Source organism: Artibeus jamaicensis, unplaced genomic scaffold, assembly GCF_021234435.1.
Source record: "Artibeus jamaicensis isolate MK-2021 breed Jamaican fruit bat unplaced genomic scaffold, CSHL_Jam_final scaffold_754, whole genome shotgun sequence".
NCBI lineage: Eukaryota > Metazoa > Chordata > Mammalia > Chiroptera > Phyllostomidae > Artibeus > Artibeus jamaicensis.
The window spans coordinates 2,826,807-2,843,582 of NW_026522054.1; the positions used below are offsets into that span (position 1 = coordinate 2,826,807).

A 16,776-nucleotide genomic window follows, 5' to 3' on the forward strand; every position below is an offset into this window, starting at 1 on the left:
TAGGGCAGAGAAGAGTTCTGCTGACACAGAGCGAATGAAGAAATACAACACTGATTTGCTTAGGATAATAACAGTAATTTTCTGAACATTATTATTTTAATAATAGGTTCAGAGCCCTAGCCCCTCGGCCTCCCAGTGAAACACCTTAACTGGGGGTGGTCTCGGGAACCCTGACACACACATCTCCACAGTTGGTTTGGGCATCGTCCTGCAAAGCAAAAGGTGGCCGGTTCGATTCCGGTCAGGGCACCTGCCTGGGTTGAATTTGAATGCAGGTCCCGTCCCCAGACAGTGCACATTTGAGAGACAATCCCCCCACCCCCCTCTCTAAAGATAAATAAAATAATTAAATTAAAAAAAAATTTTCCAGCCATCTCAACACCTCCCACCACTCTCATCAAATTACTTTGTCTTAAAAATTACTGAAATAATAGAAGCAATCAGAAATTACTGTGTTATCTTCCCATCACAGAATCTACCAACTTACCTATAACTCTAACCTTGTCCTCCGCCTCTCTACTATAAAAAACAAAACAAAAAGCAAGCACCCTGCTCCAATCAAAGCCAACCCCTGTGTGTTTCCTAAGTTTCTTCCTCCTGTTGCATCATTTTCATCAACCGTAATCTTCCCTCACGCTTGCAAACCTCCCTAATTCAGGTCCTTACTTCCCCCTACCTGCTACCAAACTCCCCCGTTCCCCATTACACGAACCTCTCCAAAGAGCCAGCTACGTGGCTTTCACTTTGCTTCCATTTGCTCCTCATTCGACTCCACTTGGCTCTTGCCTGCATTTTAGACACACTCAGCGGATGTGATATTCCTTTCCTCTGAAACTCATTTTGCTTCCTGACAATCTTCTCCTGGTTTTCTCCCCCCTCACTGGCCACTCTCCATTCCGGCTCCTCCTCCAACTCTTGGCCCTTTTCTATTTCCTAATGACACATTATCTTTAAGAAATCTCATCCAGCCCCCTGGTTACACCTATCTATAAGCTGATGAATCTGAGATGTGTATCTCTAGTCCTAACCTTACCAACAGCTAATGTACGTTCAGAGATGCGTATCACCTGCCTACTACCCAAACTTAACACGACCAGAGCAGAGTTCTGAATTCTCACCCCCACCCCCTGCAGCCGTCCATCACGTAATTCTACGTCAGCGGTGGCAGTACAATTGAGACTGCAGCTAAGACTGTGTGCTCTAAAATCAAATGATTCGGGTCCTGATACCAGCACTTACTAGCTATGAGAATGCAGAGCTGTGCCTCAGTCTCCTCACCTGTGATACAGGGATAATGCTACCTTCTCTGGGTGATGATTAAGTAAGATAAGCCATGAAAACTGCTTAGACAGTGCCTGAAACGAAATAAATACTAAATGCTACATGCTGTTATTCACCTGGTTCCTTGGGCTAAAACCGCAGGCTTCGTCCCATAACTGATGAATCTAAATTGCCACCCAAACACTGTCATGTCATATGCTTATTTTCCTTATGGTTGTTACAAATATCCGAAACAATCCTATTTATTTACACGTTTATTTCCTGACTCTCCCAAACTAGGACGTGAGCTCCGTGACAGCAGACGCCCTGCCTGCCTTGTTCATTGCTGTAACTCCAGGAACTGGTACCTACCACAGAAAAGGTACAGAATCAACCTTTGCTAAAATAAATTAATGTGTATACTAACAAAACATTCTATCAGAGCAAAAGACCGCAAATCTTAAAGCTTTTGTGCTTCCATAGAAAGCAATTCCCAAGTCTCCTTGCTTTAAAAACAAATACCTATTCAGTGGCTTCCCAATGCTTCCGAGTCAAATGCAAATGATGTAACAAGCCAGCTGAAATGCCCCAACTCTCCACTCCAACTGCACTGCCGGTCACTCCCTCACTCTGCTCCACCAACATGCCTTTGAGTTTCACTGCCTCCATCCTGCCCTCCACTCTGTCCTTCCATCTACAGTGCCCCCTCCTATCTCTGACTCATGGAACATTATGGTCCTTGGAACAGCTCAAACGCCTCCTCCACGACTGATCCTCGTCCACGCCACACTCTCCTCTATCAACAGTAATCTTCCCCCTGTGCCCCTTTTCATACACTTACTAAACTCCGCTGAATTCCTGGAGGGCAGGAACCACACTGTTTGTCTTTGTTGTTCGCACACTCCATTACACATGATATTTATTGTGCACATTAAGTATTTATTAAATTGACTTTAAACGGACCTCCTAACGCACACCTCTGCAGATATCACTAGCAATAAAGATACATTGGAATCTGCATCAGAGATAAATAAGAGATAATCCTTGGTATGACATATATGAAAAGATCATTAATAATCCAAGATAAGTCAATTAGTTGTCAAACATGAACGCCATAAACAAAGTTTACAGGCATTAAGGGAGGGGTAAGCCAACAAAAGATGGCATGGATGAGACAAGTACCTTTGTAATGATCATTTGCAATTTTAAAATTAAAATTGAATTAAAGCTATCTATAATGCATCCTTTCTGTGTTCCACACAATAATGCTGGCTCAGAATATTTAAATCAAAGCCACATAGTAGGAAAGGCATTCCTTAAAGGTGGTCAGGGGAAAGATGAGAACCCCATAAAACTTCACTGTAGCACTAACAATTCCTAAAGGGAAGTGCTACGAATGAACTGTAAACTGCAATGCCAAGTGCAGCGAGGCCACGTGCGGTCCACCCAGAACCCACTCCCTCACCTCACACAGACCCCTACCGCTGCTACCCACACTTCCCTCACAGAGCCGCTGCATCCCAGCACCCGCCACGGCAACGACTGGCTCGGGGGCAGACGTGAGACCCAACTGTGCACACTGAGACTGGGGAGGAGATGTTCTGAGTGTTTCCTAGAAAGGAAACGTCTTGTTCCTCTTGAGAGGGTTATAGAAGCCACTTCTCTTCCTCCCCCCACCTGGAAGAAGGTTGGGGTTAGGGTTTGCTGCAAAAGTAACTAGCCTGCCATCTTCAAAAGTGTCAAAGTCATGAAAGTTGAGGAAAATCTGAAGACCTGGACCAGAATGAATGGCATTAAGGCATGACATCCAAATGCAACATGTGATTCTGATCTTAATTCTTTGCTGTAAATATATTATCAGGACAACTAACAAACTTGAATTAGAACTAAGGCTTTGATGATAGCAATGCATCGGCGAAGGAATTTCTTGACTTTTATAGCTGCACATGATCATCTAAGGACTGTAGAAAATACACACAAACATTTAGAAATGATAGGACATCAAGGAGGCAATTCACCCTCAAGTGGTTCAGAAGGGGAAACATTGTATCGTACTTGCAAGTTTTCTGTCAACTTTAGATTTATTTTCTGAAAATAAAGAAAAAGATTAGGGAAATAGACAAGCACTGTATCATTAACAATGCATACGCCACCCTTAGAAGTTTAAATGACATTTTAAACTCCTATCAGTAAGATATTAGGCAGGATGTTGACATGAACAAAGGATCACGTTTAGTAAAAGTCCTTCTACTTAACAAAGGCACTGGATATGTAGGATTCACAATATTTTCACTTGACGGGCACATATAATGATGTTACAGATTACATAGCAGTAATGGGGGGGGCATGATTAATAAGGCCAATAAAATCCAGGAACGATGTAACCCATTTAGATACCTTTCATACAGACAAATCAATTGAGCCACAAGCAAACAGAGGTTGAGTAAAATCAGGATAACCAAGAGCTGCTACACTTAATTGGGATTCCCACAGGAACACAGGCAAAAATATATATATTATATAATATATGTGTGTATTATATATATTATATATATTTATATATTATATATATTTACATATGTTTTCCATGACTACTTAATCACAACTTCAAGCAATGCAACACGGCCATGACTCCTGGAGAAAACTGGCAGCTTATCACGTATCAGTCAGAAATGGGTAAGGCGTGCAGCAAAAAGGCAGCAACAGAAACACCACATTTGCAAATATTATTGCGGTTTAAACCATACACTCTAGGAAAATCTTTGTAAGTATGGAAGAGGGAAAAGCTTTATGATAATCATATCAATATTTCAGCCTCACCACATACCTGAGCTTTGAATCTGTTTTTAAACGTTTCTTAGTTACAATTTTTGGTCAGGGCAAAGCCAATAGTTAGCTAGCAATACAGTCTCAAAACCGGGCTTTGGCCACTGGGGGCTTTTCTTAATCTTTGCAAACAAGTTTTTTTGTTTTGTTTTGTTTTTTTTAAGCATAGGACAGAGTGCTTCCAAGTAAAGCTTGATGGCTTTTAGCAATACCTGAGTCAACCTGGTGCACTGCCCTCCCAGTCAGCCAGATACCAGCGGACGGGACTCTGGTTGTCGGAACAACTGCACCGCTCTTACAAAACCCTCGCGAAGCCTAGTTCACTGGGCTCTACTTCACAGCCAGGACCGCCTCTCTCCCTCCAGCTCTGCACAGCTCCATGAGAGGGGCAACTGGGTTTGAAAACGATCACACTCCACTGAAAACAACATCACTACGTGAGAGCAGGAACAGCTTTGCAAACCAGCCATTCCTCTTACAGAAGGTCAAATGACTTAGGCAAATTCTAGGTAAAACAAAGTTAAAGAGGTCTCTATACTGCAGAACTTTACAAAAACTTTTACTATGGTAATGTGCTTTGTGCAATAATATCCAGAGGGAAGCAATGAGCTATTTTTCTCAGTCTTTCCTATCCACTGAACTCTTAATTCTCAGAATATTCATTTTTATCTCGTGAAATATACAGTTTAGAAAACACTAGTGTGCAATGCTTATTTTCTTCACACTTACTGTAAGACCACACAACAGGCACTTAGGAATACTGAGTGATTGTTAGTCCATAAAGTCCAAAGTTGGCGACACATCACCAACTTTTCGTTATTTTAAGTGAAATAAAGTTATTTACATCTTTGCATTACACATTTCAACTAAACTTTACCAAAAAATAGGGCTTCACAAGAACTTAAAAAACAGAATGGGGAACAAAACTGACAAAATACAACTATGAATCACCAGAAAAGGAATAATCCTAAACCACCTCTCAACCTTTTGGCAAAATAAGCTACTACTATTATGTCCATTTTTTTTTTTTTACAGATGATAAAAGAGGTTAAGTAACCTGCTTAAATCCTCCAGCTAACAGTCGGAGTCCGTCTGAATCCAAAGCCCCCACTCTTTACCACTACATTGATTTAGAACAGAAATATATCAGGTTGAGGTTTTCCACTTACAGATCTTCACCATGGAAACTCCGTGTAAATTTAATTCTTATCACTAGGAATAAAGCTGAATAGAAGGTTTTATTTTTTCATTGATTAAGCCTACAGTGATGAATAAGCAATGTGAAAGAAAACCGAGAGTTAAATGATTGAACTAATTCACGTGTTTTTTAAAAATATTTATTTATTTTTAGAGAGAGGGGAAGGGAAGGAGAAAGAGTGGGAGAGAAACATCAACACGTGGTTGCCTCTCATGTGACCCCCACTGGGGACCTGGCCTGCAATCCCGGCATGTGCCCTGACTGGGAATCGAACCGGTGACCCTTTGCTTCACAGGTTCACACTCAGTCCACTGAGCTACACCAGACAGGGCTAATTCATGTGTATTTTTAAAAGATGTTTTCATCCACACAAGTAACACTTTTGAGCACAGTTAGATTGGGAGTGAGAGGAATAGTGGTACTAGGGAAGAACTGCAAAGAACAATAAATGTATCTTCAAAGAGAAAAAGACATTTATCCCCCTATAAGCTTTTGTCTTGAAACAATGAACTTGAATTACCTCTATTATCATCATCTGCCACTCTAATACCCACAAGAGAAGTTTATAGTCATCACCAAGTTCTAACTGCTCACAAAGTGCTGAAGCGGCACCAACTATACATGGTTTTTCTCTTTCATAAAAGGATTGCATTTTCTGGTTCCTGTAGCAACATTTAATAGGTCCTGACACTTGAAACCCATAGCATCACAGATACAATGTTATAACAGTAAAGTTCCCACACTGGGGGGAAAGTCTGAAAACAACAGCTTAGCTAAAAAGTTGTAACCTTAAAAATAAGAGTGAACACTACAATCCTTTCTAAAATTGCATAAGCCCATGATGCTCTCCTCTTAACTATCAAAAGGAATGAATAAGATTGTTTCAAATAGACAATAGTTTTGCAACATGTTACAATAACAGTAACTAAAGCAATAAAGTGAAAGTCTCTGTACTTAGCCTATACTTGAAAAGTTTAATTAGAGCAAGAAAGGGTCAGAGACAGACTTCTCAGTAACTCCAAAGATTTTATAGGTTAATAGCAGTGGCTCATTATTATATCCAATTTCGCTCTACTTTACAGGGCGCTTCTCCTAAATACCATGTTCACTACTATCACTCTTGTGCTACTACTCTGCTGTGATTAAGTTTATTTTTTCAGTTCACGTTGAGTATCACACAGGAGACAGCTAAAAACCCACAACCACTAAGTAAAATATAACTTACTCAGATTTGGATTCTCCTTCCAGACCACACAGTATCCCAGTCTCCCTCAAAACTCACTCCCAGAATTCTGATAAAAAGAACACCACAACCTACTGAAAGGGCATTTCTCAAAGGACTTTCTGTGGGGCACTGATTGCCAACCATGTTCCAGATACTCTGCAAAAAAAAAATATGATTCTATAATAATCATATAAACTTCATAATTCCAAGATAACCTGCAGTATTTTTAATGTTCAGTGTTGTTTAGTTTCCCAAATTTATTTAGCCTTGTAAACCTTCTCTCTCACCCTCTTCCCCAAGACACCTATTAATATCCCACGGATTTCCAGAACACATTTTGAAACTAAAGAGAGACCTAGAGTGAAGAAGCCCTGATTCCAAAATAGAAGGAAACCATTCACACCAGGAAGAATTAAGGGGCAAATAGGGAGACTACAAAGTGGGGAGCCAGGACTTCTACCCTGAAACCTCTGCCTGGTGCCATGCAAGTCAAAGTGATGTGCCCTCTCCTGCAGCAGCAGGTAAAGCAGCACCAGAATGTGGGGTGCGGAAGGGGTGTTAGAAAACAGAGGGCTGGCCATTCCCCCACCTACTAATTGGAAAAAAAAAAAGTGGACGCTGTTGAAAGGAAGTGTGGAACACCTCGCTGGGAAGAGCAATTCTAGAGCTCTGATCAGCATTAACAGGCAAGAAAGAAAAAGAAATCCCCAAGATCTGGAAAACAGTGACGACAAAAGTCAGCCATTCATACGTCTGGGATAACCTATACCAGTAGTGGAGTCATTCAAAAACAAATATCTTTGTGGAAAGAACTGCATGACTCATTCAGATACAGTCAAACAGCTGAGCAATTCTTGGTCTAGGCTACCAAAATCTCCGTTGCCCTCAATGGCAGTTTCATGAATAACAAGGGATGAGAAAAATCTATGGAACTAGCAAACATGGCATCTCACTTACATCTACTCTAGTTCATGAGGAGTAACTAAAAGATGTAACCATAAAACTACCACCAATGCCTACAGGTCATATGGTGATTTCTCACAGTCAAGCTTACACAACTCTGACAATCAATGGAAGTCAGCTACCCAGAGCCCGAGTCAGAAAAGGAAATGAGGCATCAAATACAAAGGGGTGAAATGAATTCCTCTGTCCATTAAGTTCTTCTAAATGAAAAACACCCAACTGTTCACAGATCAGACCAAAGTAGTAACCCAGGAAAACAGTGTTCTTACTCTTCCCTTCTACATTCCCTCTGTACAAGTCTCTTGTCCCTGCCTAACCTCCTCCTCTTCATGAAATCCACCAGTCTGTGCTTTTTGAGAAAAGGACCTATGTCTATAATCTTTTCACTGTTAAAACAGTCAACATATTTTAGCTTCACCTATGCTAAAGAGTTTCAAACTTTTTTTATCCCAATCTACAGTAAGAACTACAAGAAAACACGAGTTGTATGTAACAATACTTTTTCTGCACATGATGTACTTGACATTTTCTATTCTACTCTATTTAATTTTTTAAATGCTGATTGGACTTTCAAACTAATCAAAACCAAAAGGATGAAAAACAATGAGCTATGTATGTTATACAAGGTACCATCAATAGTACACCAAAGAGAAAAGGTTTTAGAAGAATGTTTTGACTGCCATAGGATAGTACAATAACGTATTAATTTGTACCAAATTCACTTATTCTACCATAAAATAACCTGGGATTACTATGTAATATGAATCAAATTCTAGGAAGCATGGGACATTTCATAAAGTTTGCAACATATTATGCTATCTGTTTTTAGACTGCTATGGTGAAGTATGCCCTACATTTACATGTAAAACAAACAAACTGCCAAACTTCTCAGTGTTAACCCTGACCTCCTCATTTTCGCTCACAGAGCAACAGATTCTTAAGAAGAACATTATGTTAAACCAAATCACTGTACTTATTCACTTTTTCTTAAAAGAGAATATTAGGTGGCTAGTATAAAGGAAATACAGTATAAAGTTCCCAACCTACATTTCTGATGATATTTATAAAGATCCTAATGGGGAATTCAAATAAAAACCTTCAAAAAAATTTTTTTATCCTGACCAGAGGACATGCTCATTGATCTTAGAGAGAGGGGAAGGGAGGGACAGAGGGAGGGAGGGAGAGAGATGCACCAATGTGAGAGAGAAACAGTGATCCTTTGCCTCACACGCAACCCACCCCAATAAGGACCAAACCTCCAAACCAGTCGTGCGCCCTGACTGGGAGGAAAAAACCCGTGACCCTTCAGTTTAGAGGGACAACACTCCAACCAAATGAGCTACACCGGCCAGGGCAATAAAAACAATCTTAATCATCTGTATTAATTGAACATGTTGACCATTGGGCACGATTTAAGTTCTCAGGAAAAGCTAATAAGGAACAGCAGAAGACCAAAGTGCCCTAGAAAAAGACAGAGCCTTCTAATCAAGCGAACACATCATCTCACTTAATCAACCCACACAAGGAAAAAGTGTGAATAATCTTTAAAAGTATGCTAATGAAAGGAAAAGTTTAAACCACAGTACCTAGTGATGTACTCTAGTAACAGGTTTATTAATTGTTCAGACTAGTGTATGTGTTGGTGTATACACTGAATAAGGTATAAAATTACTGTTATTTAGGGTTAATTTAAATGAAATGTTACAAAGTCCAAGATTCAGGAAGCACCAAAACCAGCTACACACACAGAGATAAGCAGAATGCTTCATTTGTTTTCAGTAATACTACTTTAACATCTATGTTTTAAGTAAATTGGTAGAGAGTTACTTAAAATCCCAACTTCCCATTTCAAAGTAGAGGGCAGCCAAGTCAATGAATAATGTACTCATTTAGTTATTACTAGCAAAATATTTTATAATGTAAAAATTATTTTTACTTCTACAACTGTATTGTAACATTTTAGTGCTATACTGTGGACATCAAAACTCTAATTTTATGAACATACAAACCATAATCATTTCAACAACTTAAAAACAGAGAAGACAGAACATAGCTCTACTCTTACTAGATATAACTGGAAAACACACTGTTAAATTTAAAAGTGACCTATGGCCATAAGGAAGCCTGACCCCTGTGCTCTGTCGCTCACTGGCTTAATCCTCTCTTCCTCTCCAGAGCTCCGTCATTTGCTCCCTCACGCCATCAGCACCAGGAGCAAGGAACGCTACCAAATACATATGCCTCACTCTGAATCGTCAGTTTTCTTATTATCATTACACTGTATGAACAAAACACTAACTGTAACGATGTAAAAGTGAAATGGACCATAATTAGAAATAAAGTGAAATTGATGGAAATGAGGCAAAGCAGACAGAACCTTGGCTGACTCCTCCTTTAAAAGAAGCCTATCATCAGCATAAAAACAAGGAATATCTAGATGACACTTTCACTAACATAAGGATCAAACAGAAATATACAGCATACATCACAGAGTATTTGACTACTACTGCTCTCCTGTTGCAAATATTGGGTTTTTCAAAACTCAAACTAAGAACTATATCGCATTACGGCAAATCTAAATGATCAAATTTAATCCCTGTATATTTTCATTTCACACCAAAAATAATAATAATGTTTCAAAAATTAAATTGAGGGCCATTCATTATATGGAAACTTCCTTAACCTAATTTTTTCTATAATGTGAGGTGGCAAGAAAAAAATAGGACATTTCCCCAAAATGTAGTAATGCAGACATATGTGGAGCACAGCTGATCTACTGCAATACTTAAATGAACCGAAGAGACTGGCACTCTTCAAAAACCTAAATTCTCAAATAACTTAGACAGTGGAAGTACTACAACTCACGGCACGTCTCTCAACAGCTTCTCTCTCCCATTCTTACATTTCTTTCCTTTCTCCTTATCCAAACTTCTGTGGTTAAGAACTCCCACTTTCAAAATCTCATACTCCCAACTGAAAAATGCCTGAGACGTAGCACACTGCCGACCCCCAAAGTGTGCACAGTAATTCCTTTAAAATGCCAGTCTCTTGTTCTCTACCAGTGAGAAAACAATAGTTTACTTAAAAGAGTGTGCATTTTTGTTATGTCTTAGCAGACTTTTGGAAAGATAAAATGTGGAAGCATACTACTGAAACCTAATTTGTTTTAAATTATAAAAAGTCCCTGATTTGAAATTACTTAAAGTATAGTAATAAAAAATAAAGTGCATTTGGCCAAATACTTATTTGACTTTTGGCTTATTCGGCTTAAATTAACTATGTATAAACAAGGGATTTTCTAATACATATATAAGAAACAAAACCCAAGGAGACATATTCAGTGGAAAATATACATAAATTATTCTGATAATACTATATAGGAAAATATCTCACAGCATAAAACTACTATGTAAACTCTTAATACCAAAAGGCAATTGAACATACGGCTTTCTCTTGTCATCATTTTTCAGGTGAGAAGGAATAGTTATGAAATGACAATCAAAATCAGAGTAGACTTCTCAAACCACAATACAAGAACTGAAACTCTACAAGAACCAGAAACTTTTCTTTCAATCTCCAAAAACCACAAAATTTTTTCTAAATTTATAAAACATGAGATGTAAAACTATGTAACATTATAAAATATTTTACTCCACACATAATAAAAGACATAACAATACCAGTACAAAAGTACAAAAGTCTCACTCTTGAGAAAGAAATTGCTTAAAAGACACTCTAGGATTCTTAGGTTCCCAGTGAGTCTGGTAGTCTGTTTCAAAAAACCATACTATTCATATTTTTACATATATGCACACTCTGTATATATACATTTATATATATATATACACACACATATATATATAAATGCAAGCAATCCTAAATGAAGTGATTTACCTGACAAGCTAATTTTTAATAAATTTTGAATTAAAAAACACAAAATAATCACCGACTGACTTTTAGTTCAGGAAAATAAAGCTTACTGGAGAACCAAGACATTTTTGTATCAGAACTCTTTAACAAACTAAAATTTTTAGTATTCAAAGACACAAAACGCAGTACTCCTTTGGCTAATACCCTTCAAAAGCCAAGGTACCCATACAGGTGTGGGTGATGACGTGCACTCTTCCAACAGAAAACAGCTGGATGTTTAAATGGACTTGGAACATCGGATACAGAACTTCAAGCCAAGCCTTGGAGCTTGAAGGTCACATGGGAGCGTCTGCTCTCGTCACTGATCCACTGCACTATGGTCGGTCTTCCAAATCACTTCTATATTTAGGAGAATGAAGACAAAACTCTAACCATTGTAGATCTTCATTAAATGCAGAGCAAATCAAGTTTGCAAGCAGGAGCTGCTTCCAAGCATTCTTTCCCAACTACTATCACAAAATGTTTAAACCTTTATGTCATGTTATCTTATAAACATGACAATTTATGGCAAGTCCATGTTCACTAGTTCCTCCGCTTGTACTAAATGGAGATGAAATAAAACCCACTGATAACCATCTTCAAGTTCCTGTTGACGTAAGATATTTTAATATCTCCTCCCATTTCCAGAGTGATCTCCAGAGTCTGAGAACAAATGTTTCCACTAATAAATACCTTTCCACTGCATATCTGTTATACCACCAGTATTCATCCATTTTTGCCTATCACAGAATCATTCATAAGCTCTTACTGCTGACCTAAAAGCGTTAAATTCTTTCTCATAAATTCCACATTAAACAGTACCTTTGAGCAGCCTGGTTATGGTGTTGGGAAATATTTACTAAAAACTAGGGGAAAAAATCTTGAATAATTGGTATCTATTCTTTTATTGAATCTATATTTAAATATATATAAACCACACACTACCTATTATGGTAAGATAATACACTATATTACATATTACACACTGTAGATTAGACACATGGTTATGTGCTCAGAGTTTACTCATGGTAACTCGCTTTAACAATTAAATCACAATGTCGAGCTGAAGAGTTTTTTTTTTTTTTAAATCCAAACTTACCCCATTCTAGGTATTCAAGAACGTTCTTCTCTCTTCTCAGCGGAGAATTACTGCATTCATCATAAAGGCAGATGAGTATGTCCAGTAAGGTCTCCACACTGAAGCACTGCCCATTGGTCCGAGCTGGCCCATCCAAAATAAACTGCTCCAACTGCCTCAAACGCACTTCTCCAGACATGTTGGCCGATTTCTGCTGGTTTTCCTTTAAATGACTATTAATGACTCCTACTATGATTCTTTGAACCTAAAGTTTAAAAAGTGTGGTTTTAAAAACAAACCACTTGTTATTCAAACAACTGTCATGCAATGCCGGTGCTGAATTAAACATCCAACACACCGGTACCCTCACTTAACTGAAGCGTCTTCGATTTCGCACATATACATATATTTTGAGGGATAGTTACCATAAAATATATATTTGATACATTTTTAAAGAATACAATTAAATCGTATGTTTAAATAAGATAATAATTAAAAGTACAACGAACCAAAGAGTCAACACTTCTTTAAGGGGGGCGGGGGGAACTCTTCTCCTTCATTCAAAATTCAGTTCGTGCAACATAATCCTGAAACGAATCCGGTTGCATCATTAATGAATTAAGTCCGATCTGCATCAGCAATTCACTTCCCAGGAAGAAGGAAAACAGAAAAGGCAGGAAAAAGCCAGAATGTATGTAAGGGGGAGGGAAAACCAAAAATTCGGCTGCAAATCCTCCCAACCACCGCTTGGATGATGCATCAGCGGCAATTTCTCCAGGGGGAAGGGAGGGGGCGAGTCCCTGAAGCAGCCCCCTCGGCCCAGTGCACGCCAAGTCTTGCCCGGAGGAGCCTTTTCCTTTTTCCTCCCGAGCTCCTGCTTTTTAAGGCTTTGCAGTTAGTCCCATTTCCAACGGCTTCGGAGGACAACTCTTCATTTCTCTCCCGGCTTCTCCCAGGGGCCTGGCTGGCGGAGCGGCCGGGGCTGGAAACGCGGGCTGCGGGCGGCACTGGGCGCCGGGCTCCGGGAGCAGCGGCTACTTGGCCGCCCGAGCCCGCCCCATGTCGGGTGGTCGCTGGTCGGCCGGCCTGGGCCGCACCGGGCACGGAGCCCGGTCTCCCCACACCCGCACCGCGGCCGCCCGCCGAGGCTCCCTACGCCCTGGAGCGGGGGTGCTTCCCGGGATTCAAAGGACACGGACGGCGGCAGCTGCGGCGGCGGTGCGGACGGCTCCGGCGGCGACTTCTCCCTCTAGTTCACACCCCCGGGTTAAGGGCATCTTTCCGCGGCGATCAGGGAAGCGGCCGAGGCGCTGGAGGAGGGTCTGCCGCCGCAGGCGAGGCGAGCAGAGGCTGCGGCAGCCCGGCTCGCAGCCACTCCCTTCCTCTCCCTCCCACCCCTCCCCCGCCTTCCCGGTCCTCTCGCGCCCGCGCCCTGGGCTCCGCGAGGCTCCCGAGTGCGCTGCGCGCTGGCGGAGGCTCGCGCAGAGCCCGGATCCAATATGGCGGCCCGCGCCCCCCGCCGGCGCGCGCACGCCGCCCCGCCCCGCCCCTGCCCGCAGCCCGGCCAGGCCGGTCTGTGGCCTCGCGGAGCGAGCCGAGGCCCAGGAAGGGGTGCGGGCGCTGGCGCTGCCCTGCAGGGAGGGTGGGGACCGCCTGGGCCGGCGAGGCTGGGGCTGCGGCAACAAGGAATGCAGGGATACGGGAGGACTGGGGAGGCCGCCGCGGCGAACAGGGAGCGGGCTGGGAACTGCGCCACCGCTGCGTGCGCCGCTCTCCCTGGTTCCCGAGGCGGCTCGTGCGGATCACAGAGCTGGGCTGCTGCCTCCCCCTCGGAGACGCCACCTGCACGCACGTCTGTGAAGGGGGCCCAGAGGCCGAGGGCTTTACACTCCGGACAGATCTGTAGAAGACTGTGCCTCTCGCCGCCCCTACCTGCTCCCCACCCACACCCCCAAATTCAGTTCCCAGGCACTCCAGAGTTATTTCCTGGGTGTCCAATTACACCGTTTCTTGTGTCATTTCGCAGGACAAATACGACAGACTTGTACGCGCTGCCATCCAAGTCGTAAGTGTGTGAATGCAAAGGGAATTTTGCATGTCCCCGTCTCTATTCCCAAAAGTTTCCGTACGTGGAGCACCGTGTTTTCTCCGGAACTATTCTAGCTGCTGCCTGTTTATCCCCAGCCAAGGTTACCACCGACAGGGGAATCAGTCAATGGGAGTCAGGACAGTTCAACAGAACGAGCAAACCTGCGTCCCCTGTTTGCGCTGGCATACACCCTCCCCCCAACCCAGCGGCACAGTGCAGAAACCGGGCAGCGAAGGCAAAAATCATCCAACCCTGATGCGTTTTAGGCCTCCCAGGTTTTTCCAATCTTGGTCTTAGAAGAGCTCTCTTACAAATTTCTTGTGGAAGGTCCCATATTTAAATATGTTACTAAACTAGGTCACTGCATTTCTATCTTTTCCTCAAAACTGTCACCTCCCTCACCATCTTTCTCCATAATACAATTATTTTCTAGTCTTTTCCAACACCAATCACGCAGTTTTCTATGTTGATGCCCACAAGTGCATCTGTTCACATCTTAACAATATGAAAGTTGAGGAAGAACTAGGAATGAAGGTCTAGAAACGAAGTCTAAAAATCAAGGCTAACAAATTATTCAAGTTGCTATGATTCACAAAATATTGTAATTTTTTTTTTTTTTTTTTGCAAAATCTCCACTCACCACGTGGACACACTCACCTGGCTTAAATAAGGACAGCATTATTTCCAACGTGCTCCTGACACATGATTGATACGGAGACTCAGACAAAAGATCAATCCTTTCTAGATGTGATGCCTTTATGTGTGTGTTGTCTAATTATAAAAGTAATAGAGAAGCAAAAAGAAAAATTGAATCCTAACATAGATAAACAGTAGTTCGGTGTTCCTTGTTCAAGGCTTTTTTATGCAATTTTAATTAAATGATACATAAGACAGTCTTATAGCCTCGTTTTCACTTAGCAATATATTATGAACATCTTCTCAACAAATATTCTTCTATAACATGGTTTTTAACAGTGAAGCCAAGACAATTTCACACTTTCATTTGACCACACAGCAGGGTAGCAGAAAAAGAAGCAATTCCTTCTGCTTTTATAGCACAGAACTGGCTCCAAGATACCTAGTTATCCAACTTGGAAGTAACTATAAGAAAGGACTTTAAAAAAGAAAACGTTAAATGTGTTAGGTCTCCATAAATGCTAATTAACAGTAAATGAGATACAGATCCATTTCTTAATAAAAGAATCAAGCTGCCAGTCCTTTCCCTACCTATTCTGTTAGCACTTGGTACCACCCACAGTCCAGCGTATTGATGTTTGTATAATAACCTTTACCACATTGTTTAGAGAGTAGAGGGGAGAACTTATCTTTATTTAAACACACACACACACAAAGAGAAGGAAGAAGGTTGAACCCAATCAATTTTGCTTGAATAATTCAAGCTCAGAGACTTAATAATTAACTAGACACTAAACACATTGTGCGGGTGTTATTTTAAATGTTCTGGTGGAAGTGTGAACATGCCTGTTAATGAAACCCGTCGTAAGCCAAAGAAAGGCTCAGCCCAATAGCTCCCCAGTGCTGCGTGGCAGGGTGTTCTTTGGGAAAGGAGCCTGGGGGAGGTCTTTTTTATGAAATTCTGCTTGGGGACCTGGGGACCTGGAGAGTAGATGTATACCACTGCAAACACAATTTGTTTGAAACAGAGAAAGTTTTATGAAGGTGCTAGGAATTATTCTGACCTTTCAGAAAAGAAAGAGAACACGAAGACAGGAAAGTGAAAAGAATCAGGCAAACAGAAGTCCTTAAAGCGAGTCCCCTTCGTTCAGTTCGCCTAATCCTACACTTCTGGCCTGAGAGCAGGAGAATCGATCCATCAACTAATCAACTGATATTTATACCAACCAGGCCCACTCTTACCTTCCTGCGTCTTACCCCAGAATAACTATAGGTTCAATGGTGGAAAACGGGGCCAAAAGCAAGGTCAATGCTGTGGCAGGGCTTCATGTGTAGTCACATTTCCCCACCTCCCCTTTCAGCCTGCAGCCACGCCCTGATGTTACCAGGGAATGACTTGGTTTGGTACCCTCGGAGGATAAAATGCCAGCAGATGCTTGTCCTCACTTCAAGTCTGGCTCCTGACATGAGTCATGCAAACTGCAAAGATTTACTTATGAAAAAGGGAGACTTTGCAATGAATAATTGCTTTCTTCACAGCACACTTGCAGTGTGTACATACTGTCCTCAGTACTTCGAACACAACATTCAAT

General features: G+C 41.3%; 1 protein-coding gene across 5 annotated transcripts in view; it reads right to left on the reverse strand.

The window, feature by feature from the left end:
* Positions 1-13,827, reverse strand: part of CDC42BPA (CDC42 binding protein kinase alpha) — a 172,225-nt gene extending 158,398 nt beyond the window's left edge. For 3 of the 5 annotated variants that reach the window (XM_053659562.1, XM_037138819.2, XM_053659563.1), the window contains exon 1: positions 12,481-13,825. In XM_053659562.1, the coding sequence (XP_053515537.1) occupies positions 12,481-12,658 (178 nt within the window). In that variant the 5' untranslated portion in view covers positions 12,659-13,825. Of the gene's footprint in view, positions 1-12,480 lie in introns of all 5 variants that reach the window. The other 2 variants (XM_037138818.2, XM_037138820.2) reach the window with 2 other exon arrangements.
* Positions 13,828-16,776: the final 2,949 nt, after the last annotated feature.